Below are 21,916 nucleotides of genomic sequence, written 5' to 3' on the forward strand. Positions count from 1 at the left end.
ACAAAAACACACACAGCAATAGACACGCACACAAAGACAGACACACACACACACACAACCATAGACAAGCACCCAAAGACGGACACACATACACACACACCTGTAGACACAGTAGGGCAAGCAGGAAAGCTCATACATATAATGCATATGATACATACATACAAGCAGGAAAGCTCATACATAGACACCCACCCAAAGATGGACACACAAACACACACAGCCATAGACACGCACCCAAAGATGGGCACACAAACACACACAGCCATAGACAAACACCCAAAGACGGACACACATACACACACAGCTATAGACCCAGTAGGGCAATTGTTCTGTCAGTTAGCATTTTGCTAGCTTAGCTGCACTACAGAACTGTAGGAGGTTCAACACACAGCTGTGTGTGAAGTTGAATGTGATTGCTTGTTAAAAAAAGCTTGGGTTCAACCATCATCTGTGCATAAATGTGGACGCCATGGCTCCTTGTCCTTTCCTTCTATAGAAATGAAACAAAAATCCCTCCGACACGTTGTCAAATTTGAAACCAGACAGCCTTTGCAGTCGTCGCTGTACACACCCACACACGACACGCTGTCCATCCACCTCTGTGCACATATCAATAGTCTATGTCTATGCTACTATTGAAAGGACTTTATACTCCCCAATCTCTCTCTCCTTAAACCTTCATCACATCAGGTTTAAGTTCAAATGCATACAAATGTATACATGTATATTCACACACACACACACACACACACACACACACACACACACACACACACACACCTATAATAATAGAAAGCGGTGCTGACAGCTGAAACTATGAAGATGGGGGGAGGGGGAGAAGGAGGAGACTTCCAGTAACAGTAACAGCATGTGTAGCTACTAGATTGACACACACACACACACACACACACACTCACACCTCCCTCACACACACACACACACACACACACACACACACACACACACACACACACACACACACACACACACACACACACACACACACACACACACACACACATTTGAGTGACCCGTGTCCATCCATATCTGTGTACACCTCAATACAAACATAAAACCGACCCTCTTAAAAATGATTGAGTTAAATGCCCACAGTATATTAATGTGGCTGTAAGCAGTGTGTCAGCTTCAAGCGACATGAATCAAACTTTTTTTTTTAAGCCAGTGTGCTGATTTTCAATACAGTGAAATGCATTTAAACACAGACATGGTTGATTTACCTGAGATGCACCACAATCATGCTTATAAAACATCTGTCCATATCTGTGTACCACACAATTGAATTACAAGAGAAAAACAGACACATAATTTAAATGTTGGTGTAAGAACTGACCATGGCCAGTTTTTTGCACCAACATTTACATAATATGTCTATTTTAAATTGACATGTGCCTCAAAGTTTAAGATCAGTGAGATAAGAAGGTTAATGCTTTACGGTCAGAATCCACCTGTTAGATATGGTTCATTGCAAATGACTTAGCATGAAGCAATACAACTTAATTGAGGTGACTGGCAAAAACAAGTGACAAAACCTTCATAGGAATGAAGAGCCATGCTTCAAGTGTGCTTCTGAAGTAACAGAAGATTTTCTGACAACAAAGCTTGCTGCGGCATTTTGTCCATGTGTAAGTTAAGGACTGCAGGGAGAACTGTGTGTCTATGTGTGCGTGTCCGTGTGTGTCTGTGTGTGTCCATGTCTGTGTGTCTGTGTGGTGTGTGTCCAAGTGTGTGTGTGTGTGTGTGTTGCGCCATTTTGTCCAGGTGGTGACACCCAACAGCTTTGTTGCGAGCCTCACCCTAAGCGCTCGGTTCAACCGTCGGAGGGGAACAAAAGAAGATAACCTTTGGACAACCTTTGGTGCATATTTAAGTGTGGAGCTTTCTTTCCTCCACTTTCTCAATCACCATGCTCAAGCCAATACTGCCTTAGAGCAAGCTGTGACAAAGCGTCAGATTACTACTGATGCAACAGTCAAATATAATAGCCTATATATAGAAAGTGTTCTTTGAAATAAATTAATTTGGCTGTGGGATCATGAAGCCTACAAATGTGACCCAATTCCACCCTGTTCCCCCTCTCAACTCATTCTGAGAACAGTTTCATACTGATTCAAATCTAACCGACAGAACAGTTTTATACTGATTCAAATCTAACCAACTGATCTGACTGCATTTGCTCCTGTGACACACTTGAGGTGCTTGGCTTTTGAATAGAAAAGATTTCCTTTCACCATAAAAAAACCTAAAACAATATATCAGCACAACACCTTCCACAATAGGCACCTAACACAGCAGTTTGACACCGAGCCAGCTTGTCACTAGTCTACTGAGTAGGGTGGGTTTTAAAATAAAAAAAAACAAATATGCTAATCATAATGCTGTTTTGGTACCAACTGGCAGGGGGAAGACCCACAACATCCAGATCCTGGCCCTAGACAGACATCCCCCATGACATAATCTAGTTTTGGCAGGTGCCATGACGTAACAGGAGGGGGAGACTCCCCTTTCTGGTCTGCTACATCAAACCTAAATAGATTGCTAAAGATCCACTGTAATGATAAAGGACATCATGACCAGCAGAAGGAGGAGCGACAACATTTTTACAAAATGTAAATCAGATTACTTTGAATGTGCAAAACAAAATGTTGATTCTAGCTGACTGGAAATCCTTAAATTTGCATTTCAAAAGGACAGAAAATTCTTTATCACAGTAATAGAGCAGGGAATCGATGGTGAACTCAGTGTGGATACAATTGTGAGTCAACCGTTTCAAAATAAACTGTTTAAAATATTTAAAAAGACAGGGACAAACAACCTGTTGTTGTAACCACAAAGGTTGCTGGGCCGACTTAACATTTTACTTTAAAAGGTCAAATGTGCAAAACTGCAGAAAATGTGTCAGTAGGCCCTCTACAGTCAAAACAGTCATGAGACAAAATAATTGTGAATATAGAACATCCATATGTTACATATAGCCTAGGTGCCTGCCTCGTTCGACAATAGAACTTTGACCAACCTTACACAAGTCGATCTGACGACATAGTTCAACTGTTCATCTGTAACGTGAACCTGAGAACCTGCCTTGCCAGTTCAGACTTTTTTGTGGTGTGCGGCTTTAAAGCCGATCCTGTGATTCAGATCTGTATGTACTTTCTGAGCACCGACACATTTGTATAATGTTTCCATTGCTACCACGCCCCTTCTTCTACATTGTCTGAAACGGCATGACTGTTGTACCTGTGTAAAGCAATTTACGACATATTCAGTTTAAAATCAATCCGAAAACCTCGTGAACTTGGCAAACTAAACTTAAATCTGAAGCGAGGTCAGTCTAAACAGTAGAGCACTTCCTTCGAACCTTCACCTGACATTACCTACTTGAGGAAAGGTTAGACTACAGAGCCTGTGCATTATACATTCATTAGTGCGTAACCTAGCCTTTTAGAGTTACATACAAATACTGACTTTTAGGAGACGTGTGTCTTTGGTGCCATTGTAGCATTTGGCAATATGGTTGACACGGAAAGGTAATGAGTGAGTGTTTACATTGTAGACATGTGCAGGGCGCTTGACTATGAAAGACGAAAATGGTAGAGTAAGCAAAAGGTGACCGTTGGCACTGTTCCATGACAAGTAAAGACAACTGCAAATTCCTAGCATTCTGGGAATGCCAATTCGAAGACTTAAGCTCTTCGCTGTCATCGATTAGCCCACATTAAAAGGAACGAAGGAACGATAAGAACTGATCATGGATGACTGTCAACTCAGAGGGATAGGTAAGACTTAGCAAACTAGGAAAAAACACCAATGTGGGCCTTCCTCTTAATTGCACCATCTACACAACGGTCTGTCAAATGTGACAGTTAAAGACGGCGGCCCACGGGTGACTACAAATGAAGGTCTCTGTTGGTCTCTGTCGGCGTAATGAAACCGTTCCGCTTTTGAGAACACGTCTGCCAACCCAACATAATTACGCTGCGCGGAGAGTGCTTCTAACACCCCCATAAGAATTCTTTTTTTGAAGAAAGAAAAATAAATAAATGAATAGCTTCGGTTATAATTCAAAAACTAACGCAACCACAACCAACTTTAAAGACTGTGAAATAGGCTACTTAGTCGGCAAACAAGTGGTTAGCTTACAAGTCTTATGTTGTCTCAGAGTCATCCTAGTGCGCTTTGTCGTGTCTAACTACCGCATTCATAACAGCTACCGTTCTTACCTTTATTTGGCAGCTTCTTGGGGTGGTCCGGTAACTTGTGCGTGTGGTTTTACACTCCGCGTTCACCCCTCACTGCTCCAGTCAGTCGACTCCTCAGCGCGGTGGTGTCGCCTTTAGTCAAATCGAGGAACGGCCTCACCCGTGTTCGAAGTTAACCTGCACTGTGTGTGCTTCGGTCGTAAGTACGCTCACGGTTGGTTCACTACTGTCGACAGCAGCCCCTCCCTTTCTTGCATGTACGTGCGCTTGTGTGTGTGTGTGTGTGTGTGTGTTTGTGTGCGCGTTTAGAGTGGAGACTGAGTGAAAAAATAGATTGGCCTGACAGCAATTCTCTTCGGTTAAAAGTGTTCCTCGGGCAAAGCCAATTAACAATATGATCACCGCCTCGCTTCAGATGTCAACATTTGGTCACACTTCAGCAAACACTGGCTGGCAGCTCGAGTCGCAGGCTTGACACTCCTCGCAGCAACATGTATGTGCAGCTCAGTACAGCGGAGAGACGGTGCGCACTTGAGATCAGATTTTCCGTAGATAGACCTTAGAGTCGTTACCTCTTCACTGTTATGTTTTGAAAAAAAATATAAAACCACAGTGTGATGACAGGTGATGAGGCGAACAGTCTTCTCGTCTTTATTTCGTTTTCTATCTGATATTCACACATTGATTGCAGATACGTTGTCTATGGACTAATTCCTAAAGAGATGGGTAGGCTATATAATCATCTGTTAACATATATTGTCTGAAATACGAAAACAAATCAAACCGCAATAGTTTAGACCTGCAAACAGAACAGAGATGGCATTTTGTAGAGTCCACCTTGCTCTGAGCTATCTTGCTTCATATAAGGAGTGAGCGCCTTAAACTGTTTAGGTCATTTGGCTGGTGTCTTATTAAGATGACGGACCAGCAGAACTCAGCGAACATCACTGTTATCATACCCAGTGCTAGCTGCCTTCCAAGCAGATCTGGCTCTGCATCTAACCCAGGGTCATTTGCTGAACTGTGGAAAACCAACGAAGGCTAAAGGGTAAGACAATAATATTTTGACCATGTGAAATGGTGTACAACTACATGTATTCATTTGGCAGATGCTTTTTATCCAAAGTGACCTTCAAGTGAAGGAAAGTAATCAAGCGACAGGAGGCTCAATTTGGAGAGCGTTTGAGAGTAGGTTGGTGGCAGGGTGCCCAGTCTTTTGTGATGACATATGTCTGTGTGTCTGTGTCTTTCTCTTTCTCTGTGTGTGTGTGTGTGTGTGTGTGTGTGTGTGTGTGTGTAAGAGAGAGCGAGAGAGAGAAAGAGATAACACCTGGAGTAGAGGGGGATCTGTATATGCATTTGTCAGTATTTGGGTGTGTCTCTGTGTTCCTAACTCATGTAGCGTTACGCTAATTAGGTCCTTGGGGGTGTTGGGGGGGTCCATTGTGTAGCAGGAACAAAATACTGAGGATCAGGTGGGGGACAAGCTGAAGCCATCCCCCCAAGAAGGGCCCCTTATGGTAAACACACACACACACACACCTAATGACTTGGTTTCAAATAAGCCCCTATAATGGGCTTGGTTTCAAAAGTCTGAATTCTTTATCAAGGACAAAAGGCCACAGTTGCGTGGTTATTTATTTATGCTGCTCAGTTTTCTCCTTAAATACACCTTTGTGATACTTTGGACAATAGACCCACTGAAGATCCATCTTACCTGATGCCTCAACAAAGCCATGATGTTACCACGACTACCTTGTAGTTCGGTTAGTTGTTTTGTTTGTTTTTAAAGTACAAAATCATTTGATCATCAATGGGAGAAGGTGGCCTAGTCTAATGAAGTAAAAATCATTTGACTGGTTTCATGGCCACCAAAATGAACCAAAGATGTGTAATACATATTCCTTTAAGGTGTAGTCCTAGATTATAATGATTCAAAAGTACACTTTTTGTCCCACCGTCCTAGCTGTACATGTGCTGTGTGCTAAAATAAAACTCCAGTGGTCGTAAACACTTCTAAACAAAGTGGCTCAACTGACCAAACCACTGCCCCTGCCTTGGACACACTTCTTCAGGAGCACTGAAGGTAGGGGTCAATCTTTCACCAGGACTTCAGGACTTGCCTTTAACTGAGTGATATTATGCCCCCTCAGTGACAGTGGTAGGGAACTATTTTTAGTACAGCCAATGATGATCAGGAGAGTCCTTACACTGGCGAACACATTGAACTTTGAACCCCCCAAGGGTGCCACTCCTTCAGCCTCCCCCCCTGCTGTAGAGTGTGTGACCCTCCCTTGTTCCGCTGCTCTCAAACATCCCCTCATTGGTTAAGATAAGGTCCCACTCATTGGTTTAAGCCTGTGAAATGATCTATTTGCGTAATCGACACACACGCGCGCACAAATGCAAGGCCTAGCCAAAGATTATTCTACCACCCCCATACTATTTTACAATGGTTTAAAATGACCAGAGTTGTTGCTATATTTATATCCCCATTATCATGTACTGGTAGAGAAAATGCATTCAAAGTGATCCTTAGTCATGATCACACAGAGTCAAAAAACCCTTCGCAGTGAATGCATGTGCTGTGTTTTAAATTAAACTGGTCTTTGTTTCCATATCTGTCGGTGAGACCAGGGATGAACTAGTTCCACGTGAACTAGGCCACATGGGTCCAACAAGAGCCCTCTTCAAAGCCGGCCAGACTAATGCCTGAACAAAAACAAGTTCACACCTTCAGGATGGTAGGTTAGGTTTTTCTTTTGGTGTGTGGCTGCACCTGTGTCACAGGTGTAAGGTGACACTACTCGGGTGTCAGGGATGTCGCCCGAGACACCACCTGATAACACATTACCATTCCGAGAAATCTCTCCTGTCTACTAACGAGTGTCTCCAGACCCAGCTCACGTTTCCCGTTAGCAGGTGAATGACCCGAAAATCCTGCTTTGTTATTACAGGAAGACCAAACATTAAACGAGCCACTGAGAAAGCACTTCAGGGACTACCAGTAACTACCAAAGGTTAATCATTTATCAGTTCACTCTGGAATGTTGCGTGATATTATGGCAGGTTATATGTGGAAATCTAGAGATAACTGGACAGAGATTATGATCTATGAAGTCACGCTCCTGCGCATCCCTGGTGGCCTTGCAGTGGCAGTGCAGCAGCCTTTAGGTGGTGCGTGGGCATTATTTAAGTCATATTTATTTATTAATATAGCACATTTAAAAACAGCTATTAATTTAAGCCATGCTCTTTGCCTACAAAATGGGCTTGCATTCTGACCATGCTTTTGAGACTGCTGCTCAATATGGGGTTTTTGTGCTTTGCACTCACTATTTTATCCCCTAGATTCCAAGTCTATTTATTTTTTTATTGAAATAAACCCATATTTTTGTAAACTCTGGTGTCTGTCTCCAGTTTCTGTTGTAACAATGTTAAGTCTCCAACTTGCATTGATTCAGGTATACCATACACCAGCCAATCAGGAGAGCCTCCTTCCTAATCCACGGCCATTTGACACATATGTAGTTTTAGACAAAGCTAAGAAAATATACATATCAATGTATAGCAATGTATAGCATCAGCAGGTAAAACATTACACAAGAAAACAGTTTTCTTGTGTAATGTTTTACCTGCTGATGCTATACATTGATCTGGACATGCACATACCCACTCTCATGCCGCTCACGTACAACCCAAAACGAGTCCCGCCTCTCTTACAAGCTAACCTGTGATCCCTTTCCCTCACACAGACTTATTTTTATCTTTTTTTTTATTTTAAAGATGGTGTCAATGGTGACAACCAGGTGTGGTCTGCTAAATATCCACAACAAACACTAGGCATGCCCACTAAACCCTGTCACACACCGTCACCACCACTCTCGAAACAACCTCAAACCTTTAGACACTACAAACATTTTCCTACCCAGTCATCTGTGAAAACCAGTCGCTCTGCTTTCTATCAGTTGTGTGCCTCCAGTCTGACTCAGACGACACACCCGAATGCGGTTGCCCTGCACCACAACACCCCTCCTCTCTGCAGTTCACCACCACACTGTTTACTCCCAACACTGGCCAGCTGAGAACGGAGTTGTGTTGCTTCTGTCTATGGCTGCTCATCGGTTGGGAAACAATACTGGCATTTAACAGTGTTGGTGTAATGTGGCCATCAGAAGGCAACAGAGAGAAATGAGAGGTTAGAAAGGTCGTTTGAAAAAGCCTTTTTCTAATGGCAGCTTACCAATTTTCTAATGGTAAGCTGCCATTAACTGTGCCTAGACGATGTTTTTTCTGCGATACTGCACAGCCTTATCCTAAAACCATTAGGACTAAAAGCCGGAATGCCATTACATTGGATGTTGTGAGCTTTGTGCTAATTTTCTTTCTAATATCTTCACTGCTTCAGGAACCCCCCCCCCCCCGCCCTAAAAAAAGTCTCTGAGCCACTAAACCATGACTCAGCACTTCTGGGCTGGCTCATCAAAGCCCACATGCTTGTCATTTGCCTCAGTGAGGCGTCACACAAGCCAGGCAGCTCTTAATGGTAGACTGATATGCCATGGTAATACAAACATACCAAAAGATGCTGTGTGTGTGAGTGTGTGTGTGTGTTAGTCTGTGTGTGTGTGTGTGTGTGGGTGTGTTCAGATACCAGAACCACTGACTCTGAGAGAGACAGCCAAATGACGGCTGGAAAAATGAACTAAAATGATAACGGGGCCTTTAAACGGATTAGAGTCCTGAAACACAAATATGGATCAGATCTGATGCAGTGCAGTGATTCAATTGCAGAGCCTGGTGGGGGAAACAAATGGAGACTCATCAACTGGGAGACAGAGAAGAGGGCGCCATGGTAACTTGGTTAAGACTGTTTATGCCTAGTATGAAAAACAACACAAAAAAGGCATCCAAAAGATATGGCACATTTTGCAGAAGTAACAAGTATGTGCTGAAAGCAAGTGCTGGAGTCTGGACAATAGCGTGCAAGATGCACAACACACACACACACACACACACACACGCACACACACACACGCACACACACACGCACACGCACACACGCACGCACACACGCACTTCCTTATAAGGAATGCATATACAAACACTGAAGGGGCCCTCAGGCTTAAACACACACACACACATGCTCACACATGCTCACACCCAAACACACACAGACATGCAAAAATCATCCAAACACATGATGGCATACACATACACACACACACACACACACACACACACACACACACACACACACACTAGCTTTTGTTCACGATACTGTCGATGCTCTCCTGGATCTCAGCCATCTTCTTCAGCACTTGGTTCACCTTCCCCTCATCAAACTCTAAACACACAAAGTCAGAGTCCTGCAGGAGAAAACACATGAGAGAGAAAGAGAGAGAGAGAGAGAGAGAGAGAGAGAGAGAGGGAAAGAGAGAGGGGGATAGGGAGAGAGGGGAGGATGGTTAGTCTATCTTTATTTGTATACATTCCATATATACTGCAACATCTTTATAGCCTTAAAAGCAAGTTAAGGTCATTCATTAGCCTAATTTAGCCTAAATCAGCGACAATAAAGTTCTTCTAAGGAAGCTCAAAAGGTGAGGCTGCCAAGACCTCCATTTCTTTGCACACAGAATCAGCTGTAGAACAGTCTCCGTATAGGGAGAACTAAATAAAGACCCCGATCAGCTGTAGAACAGTCTCCGTATAGGGAGAACTAAATAAAGACCTCGATCAGCTTTAGAACAGTCTCCGTATAGGGAGAATTAAATAAAGACCTCGATCAGCTTTAGAACAGTCTCCGTATAGGGAGAACTAAATAAAGACCTCGATCAGCTTTAGAACAGTCTCCGTATAGAAAGAACTAAATAAAGACCTCGATCAGCTGTAGAACAGTCTCCGTATAGGGAGAACTAAATAAAGACCCCGATCAGCTTTAGAACAGTCTCCGTATAGGGAGAACTAAATAAAGACCCCGATCAGCTGTAGAACAGTCTCCGTATAGGGAGAACTAAATAAAGACCCCGATCAGCTTTAGAACAGTCTCCGTATAGGGAGAACTAAATAAAGACCCCGATCAGCTGTAGAACAGTCTCCGTATAGGGAGAACTAAATAAAGACCTCGATCAGCTTTAGAACAGTCTCCGTATAGAAAGAACTAAATAAAGACCTCGATCAGCTTTAGAACAGTCTCCGTATAGGGAGAACCAAATGCAGACTTATAGCTGCCGCTATTCAATAATAATCCTAATCAATAATACAACTTCTGCTGCTTATTTCATGTATTTATTTTCTGTCTGTCCTTTTCTTCTTCCTTTCTTTCTCTCTACGCAGGCGAGCCACAGCGCATTCAGGACAAACTTCGCCCAAGATCGTAGACAGCAGTGCTCTCGATGAGACTCACACACACACACACGACTCTCTCTCTCTCTCACACACACACACACACACACACACACACACACACACACAAACACAACTCCAGCCCAGGCAGCTCTTAATGGTAGACTGATATGCCATGGTAACACTAACATACCAAAAGATGGTGTGTGTGTGTGTGTGTCTGTGTGTGTGTGTGTGTGTCTGTGTATTTTCTGTCTGTCCTTTTCTTCTTCCTTTCTTTCTCTCTACGCAGGCGAGCCACAGCGCATTCAGGACAAACTTCGCCCAAGACCGTAGACAGCAGTGCTCTCGATGAGACTCACACACACACACACACACACACACACAACTCCAGCCCAACTCACACTCACACACACACACACACACACACACACACACACACACACACACTCACACACACACACAAAACCCTTTGAATTCAGGACAAACTTCGCCCAAGACCGTAGACAGCAGTGCTCTCGATGAGACACGCTCTCAAGGGGAGGGAGAGACAGAGTGGGAAAACGAGAGAGGTTGAACTAAAGGACTGATAGAGAGAGAGAGAACTAAAGGACTGATAGAGAGAGAGAGAACTAAAGGACTGAAAGAGAGAAAGAGAACTAAAGGACTGATGGAGAGAAAGAGAACTAAAGGACTGATGGAGAGAGAGAGAGAGAGAGAACTAAAGGACTGATAGAGAGAGAGAGAGAGAACTAAAGGACTGATAGAGGGAGAGAGAGAACTAAAGGACTGATAGAGAGAGAGAGAGAGAACTAAAGGACTGATAGAGAGAGAGAGAGAGAACTAAAGGACTGATAGAGAGAGAGAGAGAGTACTAAAGGACTGATAGAGAGAGAGAGAGTACTAAAGGACTGATAGAGAGAGAGAGAGTACTAAAGGACTGATAGAGAGAGAGAGAGAACTAAAGGACTGATAGAGGGCTCGTTTTTCCACTCTCTGTCTCTCCAGTGGATACCCTTGTAGCTACATCTCTCACACTGAACAAGTTCGGGCTCTCTCGTCATCTGGGTTAAACCGTCCCCGGTGTTTTCAAGGGTATCCTGACGACCCAGATCTGCCTGCCAACGGGACTCGCGACACACAATACACTCCCCCAGACAAATACAAAGACGGGCAGGTTTGGTGACTTATTGTCATGGAAACAGGGCAGTTGTCTTCATGCGACACAAAGATGCAAAATACAAAACACACACGCAAACAAATACGCACACACAAACAAAGCAACTCATGCATGCACTACAGTCAGGGAACACACACGGACGTGCGCACACACACACACACACAAAAAAACATCTACACACACACACACAATGATAATGGTACCTAATTCATCTTTGAAGTGAAATGATGGCCCTCATCTCTATGCTTTCTCAATTTGGCAGGTCAATAATTCAGTCTGGCCATACCTAGGACCAGCGTGGTCTGCTAATGCACTAACAGGAGATGCCATGAGAGCCAGCACCAAGAACAATAACACATAAGAGGAACTGTAGTGAGCATAAAGAGGTTCCTTCAATGATTGATGGGAATGGGAGAAAGAGGATGAGAGCGATATACAGTGGGGAATTATCTCGTTATTTTTGGCTTCAGTATTCCTATATATATTTAGTAAGCACAGAAATACTTTTGTCGTTCAAGGCATCTGAATGGTACATTGACTGCAATTGAAATTGCCTATGCCTTTGCCTAGGCCTAGGCCTATGACTATGACTATGACTATGACTATGACTATGACTATGACTATGCCATGCAAAAGCTAGCAGTGTCTAGCAATTGGCTATGCTAGCCACTGTTCGGAAAGGTCACGCAAAAGGCATGAAATTGTTTACTGCCGACCCGGTCCAGAGGCTGGGGAAGGTTCAGACTCTTGAAGGACACTGACAGTAAATCAGGTGAAACACTGCACACCACTGACCCTGCAGTGAGGGAGTCTGGCGCCATTTTGTTTATTGTAATAAACCTCTGAAGGAGAGGCGACGCCTAGTTGGTTTAGCCAATATTTGCACTTCCAATTTCAGCTTCACAAAGGACACAGCTTCACGATGTGTTTTATCTTACTTCAACACAGAATTTCAATCCTTCTGTTTTTAATAGCTTTGTGACAAGCATTCCCAGTCGTCAATAGCAGCAATCCTGTCCGGGTACGCTCCACCTTCAACCTCTTCCGCACACGTCTCTCTCCGTCATATACTCACTTACAATCCCAGACAGCTCTCCAATCTCCATTAACGGAGCACTCTCATTCAAACACATTCACTTCACAATGTTTATTATTTCATGACCTCTTGATATGTTCCATTCAGATGCAGAGGTGAAAAAAAAACATAAGAAGGAAAAAAGTGCCACTCAGATCAGTTGCCATCACAACCATCTCCATCATCACCCATCTAATTCTATCAAGTTTAATACTGTAAAGGCTTCTTCCATTTCACATATTAAAAGGAGGGGAAAAAAACAGGAAAGAAAAGAAAGTATCCAGTACACATTACAGTTGCCATGACATCCATCCATCTAATGAGACTTAATGGTGTTATCGCCTCGGGGGTATCAGCTAATTGATGGATGAGGCCATACAGGCCAACAGCTGATGCCCTCTGCTAACGCTTCTGTTGTTTCCTCTATGGTGTCCACTCTCACAAGGGCAGAGTGGGGACCAGCTGTGTGGGTCTACAAAGCATCAATAAGGAGTTTTGGTCTAAATCTAGCAACCAGACTAATACTAACAACCAGCCTAAAACTTACAACCAGACCAAAACTAAAAACCAGACTAAACCTAGCAACCAGACTTAAACAAGCAATCAGACTTAAACTAGCAACCAGACTAAAACCAGCAACCAGACTTAAAATAGCAACCAGACTTAAACTAGAAACCAATATACCAAAACGAATTGCCTATATTGCAACAATACCAAAACAAATTGCCTATATTTATATATATTAAAAAAAGCAACCCTAACCTCAAAAAGTGACAAATTATTGCATAATGTTGCTTTAATATACTACCACACACACACACACACACACACACACACACACACACACACACTTTATCAATAAGGTGATTCAGCAGAGGAAAGAAAAGCCCTCGTTATATCATGTTTCGGGTCAGACTCTTTGTACACACTCCGCAATCTGTTAAGTGTGTTGTCTGTGGCTTGTGTTTGTTCTAGAACATATGACAGGATACGCATCAGGGGAGATAAGGAAATGACATGATTTGTTTACACTACCCTGACAGAGTAGGCTTTATTTACTGTGCCTGGTGTTAATATTTTGTTACACCTTCCAGTATATTAAATCATGTTTCTCTTTATTTATTGTAATTTTTTGGCAAACCATTCCTCAGGTCCTACAGCCCAAAAGGGATTGTCGGAAATTTCCACCGGACATGCTTTGCGCAGAACTGTTTGTTTGTTGTCAGTTGAAAAAAAAGTTGTATCTGGATCTATTTGGTTATGTCAATGAATTCATTTATTAAACATAATTAGAGATAATGATACAGTGTGGTGAGAGGCATTATAAAAAATACCTAATTTTGATCAGAAATTATCATATGCAATGAGGTTTTTTTTCTTTTTTTTCACAGCACCCACTGCAGTCAATATGTTGCATGTAGCATCTTAGCTTTACCTCAGGCCAGTTCACACTGCAAACTATAACTATAATGATACTAAATAAATACATATATTGAAAACGAAATCACTAGGAGCATTCACACTGAACAACAATAAGGTCCTGCCTTATTTTATTACATTGCAGGCACGAGCAGCAGCTGTCCAGTATCCATGGATTTCGATTGGATGTGAATGTTTCTATCATTCACAGAATCGCTTTAAAAAGTGACGCCTGATATTGTGCTTTCATGTGGTTATCGTTTAAGTTATTGTTGGCAGTGTAAACTGTCACCTGAGCACAGCAAATGTTTGAATGCTGCTCTAAACTGGAATCAACGGTCACTGTTGTCTCGTAAAATAAGGTCACTGAAATAATAAGTAAACGGTTTAGGCATACAGACAGACAGACAGACAGACTCCAACCTGAACATTCAGATCCCGATAAAACAGATAGAGTGAAACTGTTGGTTAAGCCAGTGCCTCGCTCTCTCCCTCCCTCTCTCCCTCGCTCTCTCCCTCCCTCTCTCCCTCCCTCTCTCCCTCCCTCTCTCCCTCCCTCTCTCCCTCCCCCTCGGCACACTCTGTTTTATTGGCATGTAAATGAGATAAAACCGATCTCTGAATACCTGGTCTTTTGCAAACACGAGCAGGACGGATAGGTATGCGTTTCTACATGAGGCCTAACACAAAACTGAACCAAACACTTTGTCTGCATACAGAAACAGACAGACAGACAGACAGACAGACAGACAGACAGACAGACAGACAGACAGACAGACAGACAGACAGACAGAATGTTACAGCTAATACTAAAATTAGCCCTCCTTACTACTCCATCTTAAATCACAGCATTGAACATCCTACACACACACACACACACACACACACACACACACACACACACACACACACACACAGAGAGAGAGAGAGAGAGAGATACGTTTGGATACTATCTTGCCTACAAAGCTCACTTTGCAAGCCTTGTGTTTGCAGAACAAACAGTTCTGCGCAGAGCATGTCAGGTGGAAATTTCCGACGAAATCGCTGTGCAATTTCCCGACAATCCCTTTTGAGCTGAAGGACCTGAGGAATGGTTTGTCAACAATTTTCAAATAAAAAAAGGGAGAGAGAGAGAGAGAGAGAGAGAGAGAGACAGAGAGAGAAAAAAAAGAAAGAGAGAGAGAAAAGAAAGAGAGCGAGAGAGAGAAAAGAGAGAGAGATGAATGGAATGCTGACAGGCACCATTCAGGCCCAAGCCACCTGCAAGGTTTAAATGCCATGCATTTAGATGTAACCACTAAATGCAAGCATAGACTAAAACGCCTCAGATAACTAGACTCAATCAAACTACTCACCAGTCAATCTCAATCAAAACTAATACCCGTCACCCCACCAATAGCACACGTGGGCTAGTCAAGTTACACAACCATTTCTGATCCTGAGAATTGACACGGACATCTATCACAGAACATATTTAATCAGATAATAGTTTCAGGGTATGCCTAAGGGGACAGTAACCAGAAAGACTGCAATCTGAGTAGGACTTTCTGTGTGTACGTGCAGAGAACACACTAGGAATCAAGCAGCAAGTGGTTATCTGTATACCCCTGATACCTCAAGTAGAACACATAGACCTCAGGTAGAACACAGAGATCCCAGGTAGAACACAAACACCTCAGGTGGACCACAAACACCTCAGGTGGACCACAAAGACTTCGAGTAGAACACATACACCAATGGTAGAACACAGAGACCCCAGGTAGAACACAAACACCTCAGGTGGACCACAAAGACCTCAGGTAGAACACAAACACCTCAGTTAGAACACAAACACCTCAGGTGGACCACAAAGGCCTCAGGTAGAACACAAAGACCTCGAGTAGAACACATAGACCTCAGGTAGAACACAGAGACCTCAGTTAGAACACAGAGACCCCAGGTAGAACACAAACACCTCAGGTAGAACACAAACACCTCAGGTGGACCACAAAGACCTCAGGTAGAACACAAACACCTCAGTTAGAACACAAACACCTCAGGTAGAACACAAACACCTCAGGTGGACCACAAAGACTTCGAGTAGAACACATACACCTCAGGTAGAACACAGATACCCCAGGTAGAACACAAACACCTCAGGTAGAACACAAACACCTCAGGTGGACCACAAAGACCTCAGGTAGAACACAAACACCTCAGTTAGAACACAAACACCTCAGGTGGACCACAAAGGCCTCAGGTAGAACACAAAGACCTCGAGTAGAACACATAGACCTCAGGTAGAACACAGAGACCTCAGTTAGAACACAGAGACCCCAGGTAGAACACAAACACCTCAGGTAGAACACAAACACCTCAGGTGGACCACAAAGACCTCAGGTAGAACACAAACACCTCAGTTAGAACACAAACACCTCAGGTGGACCACAAAGGCCTCAGGTAGAACACAAAGACCTCGAGTAGAACACATAGACCTCAGGTAGAACACAAAGACCTCGAGTAGAACACATAGACCTCAGGTAGAACACAAAGACCTAAAGTAGAACACAGAGACCTCAGGTAGAACACAGGTAGAACACAAAGACCCTGAGTAGAACACAGAGACCTCGGGGAGAACACAGGTAGAACACAAAGACCCTGAGTAGAACACAGAGACCTCGGGGAGAACACACTGTTTAAGCTTGTTTCAAGACATTTTTGAAAACACTCAACCAAGGACAAATACGGACTTGCCAGACAAAGAGGCAGGCCAAAAAAAGCAACCATTTCACACAAACACTAGTGACTTGTAAGTCCTCCACTAAAGCATACAGAGAATTGACTTTTGGCAGAGACTTATCTTAAATGCTTGCATGCTCGTTATCTTGTTGTAACACTCGCCCTCGCTCCCAGGCGACCAGTGCCTGCCTCTAAACATGTAGCAGTGAGAGTGACCACTGGCTCCACGCTAGACAGAGGATGAGAAGCCCCTCAGGTTAAAAGCCCCCTGAAAGCCAGCCTGACTGGAGAGGGCTTACTACGAACTGTGCTTACTATGACCGTTGTGCGCTATGACCAGGCCCGCAGGATGCCAACGTGAAATAAAGATGGATGAGAGGGGTTCTACGGTGGGCAGGTCAATGCCATGGAAGCACCTATGGCTGTACCTACAAAAGAGCCAAAGTTCACGTAAGATCTGCAAAAGAGCTGAAGTTCATGTAGAAAAATAAATGAGTAACCCTTAAATTACTCCTCACATATCAACACAGAACACAACAAAAGCAGAACACAAAGTCAAAAACTGGCGCAGACTAGTCTCCGGGTTATCTAGTTGTGATGCGATATTTGAGATTTGAATCAGGTTGCGAGTTCTTTTGCCAACACTAATCGTGTGGTGTGCATTTCCAAGTCTCCAACAAAGGACAGGTTTACACTACCGGCAGCCGGTTAGTGTGAACTTGGAGGGCGGTCATATTTACCGTCGGGGACTCAAAAGGCGTGCAGTCTAAAAAGGGTGTTTACTTGATCCTGCCCATGAGCCTCCCAAAGGCTGGACCACAGCTGCATCAAGGCCAATCACACAACCAACACACAGCTTGAACCCTAATTACCCAATGGGAGTGGAGCTTTAAAGGTGCAGGCCTTAATTATAAACCATAAGGAGAGCTAAACTATTCCCTTGCTGTCTTTTCCGGTGTGAGTGCTCAAAACATAAATAATAATAATAATAGCCGCAGCCTGGCTCTGTAAATTGAAAACAAAGAGGCTCGGCCAGAGCTGTACACTATGCCAGCCCCAAACATTGCTTCAGGAGCACAGAGGGGAGCGTCTTAAAACTGAATTATCCAATGGGAACAGGGCTTTAAAACAAACCACCCAATGAAAGCTGGAATTTAAACCTAATTAGCCAATAGCAGCAGACCTTATAAGACTGGTTTAGGGTCAGGCATCAGCAAAAAAAAAAAAATTGCATCTGTGAGGCAAAAGCTAGAATGTTAGCCTGTGAGGAAAACTAAAATATTTGCATATTTGCTTAGGGAAACCACCAAAACACCTTCACTGTCAAGGCCATTTGCAGAGAAAAATTGACTGATTGTTTCTGCAAAGCTCCATGTCATTAAAAAAAAAAAAAATACTCCTTTCATGGAAATCGTTCTTGGAACCCAGCCTATCGGAGGGTGAGAAACCCGACCAAAAACCCACCCAGAAGTCTTTATCAGGCCCTACCAAACCAACGCATACCGCGTAACAGGAGCTCTATGCCAAGTCCTTCAACTGTCCGTCTGACAAGGGAGCATGCCAAATACTGCATAAGTACCTAATAGGCAGAACAACCCATACACTATTTCAGACTCACAGACGTGGAAGTGCAGACAGGAAGTGAAGAAGTGGAGATGATGTCACAAAGACCTCTCAGAAAACAAATAGAACGTTGTCCTCACACTCATGTTCTGCATTCTATGCAGAAGTTTGACACCAAAGAATTGGCTCATTTCCCATGCAATAGCTTATGTAGCGACAGGGCACACTAGAAATATGCAAATTACAGACAGAGGCATGACTCATATAACTATCCATATTTCAGAATGTAACAGAACTGATACTTGCATGTGACATTGAGAGGTTTGGCTGTTGTGGGAAGTCCCCACACAATAGCACAAATACTTTGAAGATGGAGACATAAATGTATATTTACATATGCACATTTGAATCCATCATACTTAGGCCAACTTAAACAGCATATAGCAGACACAGCCAGGTACGCTTCTGAAGGCTATGGGAGGTCAACTTTGCCACCATGCTTGCAGTAATAAATGGTAATGAATATGTGGATAAAATGAGTCTACTACATTCTTGTTCCTCGCCGGCTTAGTTTATGATTAGCTATCAAGCTGGGAAAAATATGAGACCTGACGGGCAATAACGTCAGCCGGGTCCATTTGATCACGAGTGTGATTGGTCCCACACAGAAATGATCTAAGGATGCTTTTCAAGGCTCTGCCAAATACTGCAAAAGTACCTATTAGTCAGAACAACCCATACACTATTCAGACACCACTCACAGACGTGGAAGTGCAGACAGGAAGTGAAGAAGTGGAGATGATGTCACAAAAGCAGTGTTGGATTACAACCTGTGTCACAAGAGATAGTAATCAGAGCGATAGCCAAAGCACAGCTAATCTTTAGAAGAACACTCATTACCCATACAGATAACTAGACTAGGGGAAAAAATCTTGTAGTTCACATCATTATGGCATAGATATATATCGTTATGCCAAAGATTTATATCATTATGCCAAAGATTTATATCATTATGTCATAGATTTATATCATTATGTCATAGATTTATATCATTGTGCCACAGATTTATATCATTATGCTACAGATTTGTATCATTATGACATAGCTTTCCCCAGTCAAGCCCTTCAAGCTGCTGTCAATAAGCAACAACTGATTTGGAACCATGGGAATACAGGTCGCTCAGTTCTGCTCCTGTAGCACGGTATGCTTGAAGCCACTATTCTCAGACACCACCAATATACTCAGTACTCGAGATCAGTCACCTTTGGTGTTGTGGCTCAAGCAGGTGTAGCCGTACAAGAGAGACGCACATAACTCTCTCTCTCTCTCTCTCTCCCTTTTCTTTTTGGCTTGAAGCCAATATTCTCATACACCACCAATATATTCATAAGGATCCTCAGTACTCGAGATGAGTTACCTTTGGTGTGGTGGCTCTCCCTCTCTCTCTCCCTCCCTCCCTCCCTCCCTCCCTCCCTCCCCTTTTTCTTTTTGAACATTTGTCTCTCCCTCCCTCCCTCCCTCCCTCCCTCCCTCCCATCCTCCTCCTCCTCCTCCTCCTCCTCCTCCTCCTCCTCACCTCTCCTTGCCTGCCCAGCTCCAGCTCCACCAGGGCCACAGCGTTCCCCGAGGGCTCCCCGCGGCTGCTGGCCGTCTGCAGGTCCACTCTCCAACTCAGACCCCGGAGCCCCGGCTCCCAGCGGCTCTGGCCCGCCAGGCTCTCCCGGATGCGGGCTCGGTGGCTCTTCCAGAAGCGGGAGAGGGCGGCCGCCTGCTCGGAGCTCACGCCCCCCGAGCCCCCCTGCTTCCTGGTCTGGGCGGTGAGGAAGGCCTCCAGCTGAGCCTGGTCCATGTCTGCAGAGGCGATGGACTAGGGGAGGAGGGGGTGGGTGAGACAGAGATGGAGGAGAAGATGTTAGAGGAGGGGTGGAGAAATGCAGGAAGGAGAGAGAGAGGGATGAGCCAGCAGGAAATACAATGGAGGTTAAGAGAGACACACAGAGATGACAGAAAACAGGCGAGATGGGGGAAAGAATGTGAAGGGGGGATTGAGAGGTAGAGAGTATATCAATGGAGAGATGAGGGAAGAGGGAAAGCATGAGTGTAGCACTGCAATGTTTCTCAAAGAAAGTCTTCACTGAAGTAATTTCTGTAGACACTGCACTGAGCTAGACTAGAAAAGGGCAGACCTTTAAGAACAAACATATGTATACAAATCCTCAAAATCAAATATAGATTTCACAGTGCAACTGGTACAACAACAATATAATAGATTGTTTGAGAGAATGCGAACTCTACTGCCCTCTTGTGCTTGTACTCATAGACTACCTAAATAGTCATCGACACAAGTCTCTCATTCAGATCTAACTACATTTACAGGTTTTGGAGGCAAACATCACGCCAACATTATTTGAGGTCCCAAAACGCCTTCTAAAGATAAGTCGCCTGTCAGACTACAGTTATCTGTGACCCCTTTGAACTGGATCGTAAAGTATACCTAACGTTGACGTCGGCTAGAGGGAAAACATCCGCTATGAAATTGTGCGAGTACTCTAGTGATCAGCAGAAGGCTAAAGCTGCATTAAGCTATCCGTCGTACTGCAATATAGTAAATTAGCCTAGTTTTTCGTGCAGACTCATCCAACTAATGTTAACTTTTCAAAACCTGGGGAAAGGAGTCAACCAACAGCTTGCCAAATCACCTTTACAAGACTTTTCATTTTTTCGTGCAAAGCGTGGAATTCTTCTGGAGACAGATCAGGATAAAGCTCATTTTTCAGCAGATCCTCAGTTATTTCCGATTTGTTGTAATAAACCTTTTGTGCGATGCCATTTAATAAACCATTTAGCGACTTCACTGTGTCTGCGTCTGCCATGTTGAAAGTTGACTCTCAAGTCACGTTACCTTGGTCATGTGAGCTACATGCACATATCAAAATAAGAGTCGTGGACTCGTATAGAATAGAATAGAATGGTGTACAAGGTGAACCTGAGACGTGCCTAACAGTCGTGGCCAAAAGTATTGAGAATGACACAATTTTTCACCAAGTTTGCTGCTTCAGTGTCTTTAGATATTTTTGTCAGATGTTATTATGGAAGACTGTATAATTACAAGCATTTAATAAGTGTCAAAGGCTTTTATTGACAATTAGTTGAAGTTAATGCAAAGAGCCAATATTTTCAGTGTGGACCTTCTTTTTCATCCTCAGAGAGCAACCATCTCCCAACCATCCAGGAACAGTTTGGTGATGAACAATGCCTTTTCCAGCATGATGGAGCACCTTGCCATAAGGCAAAAGTGATAACTAAGTGGTTCGGGGAACAAAACATTGATATTTTGGGTCCATTGGCCAGGAAACTCCCCAGACCTTAATCCCATTGAGAACTTGTGGTCAATCC

General features: G+C 43.6%; 1 protein-coding gene across 2 annotated transcripts; it reads right to left on the reverse strand.

Moving 5' to 3' along the window:
* Nucleotides 1-9,073: 9,073 nt before the first annotated feature.
* commd1 (copper metabolism (Murr1) domain containing 1) lies at nucleotides 9,074-21,393 on the reverse strand (the record flags this gene model as incomplete). 2 transcript variants are annotated; one of them, XM_080839384.1, is made up of 4 exons in its annotated part: nucleotides 9,074-9,586; nucleotides 19,282-19,350; nucleotides 20,097-20,387; nucleotides 21,220-21,393. In XM_080839384.1, 4 exons carry the CDS (start codon nucleotides 21,391-21,393, stop codon nucleotides 9,479-9,481), a joined length of 642 nt encoding a protein of 213 aa, XP_080695510.1. In that variant the 3' UTR covers nucleotides 9,074-9,478. The 2 variants fall into 2 exon arrangements, with proteins under 2 accessions (XP_080695510.1, XP_080695511.1); XM_080839385.1 differs by lacking the exon at nucleotides 19,282-19,350.
* Nucleotides 21,394-21,916: the final 523 nt, after the last annotated feature.

The sequence above is a fragment of the Sprattus sprattus genome (genome assembly GCF_963457725.1).
Source record: "Sprattus sprattus genome assembly, chromosome: 1".
In the NCBI taxonomy this organism is placed as follows: domain Eukaryota; kingdom Metazoa; phylum Chordata; class Actinopteri; order Clupeiformes; family Clupeidae; genus Sprattus; species Sprattus sprattus.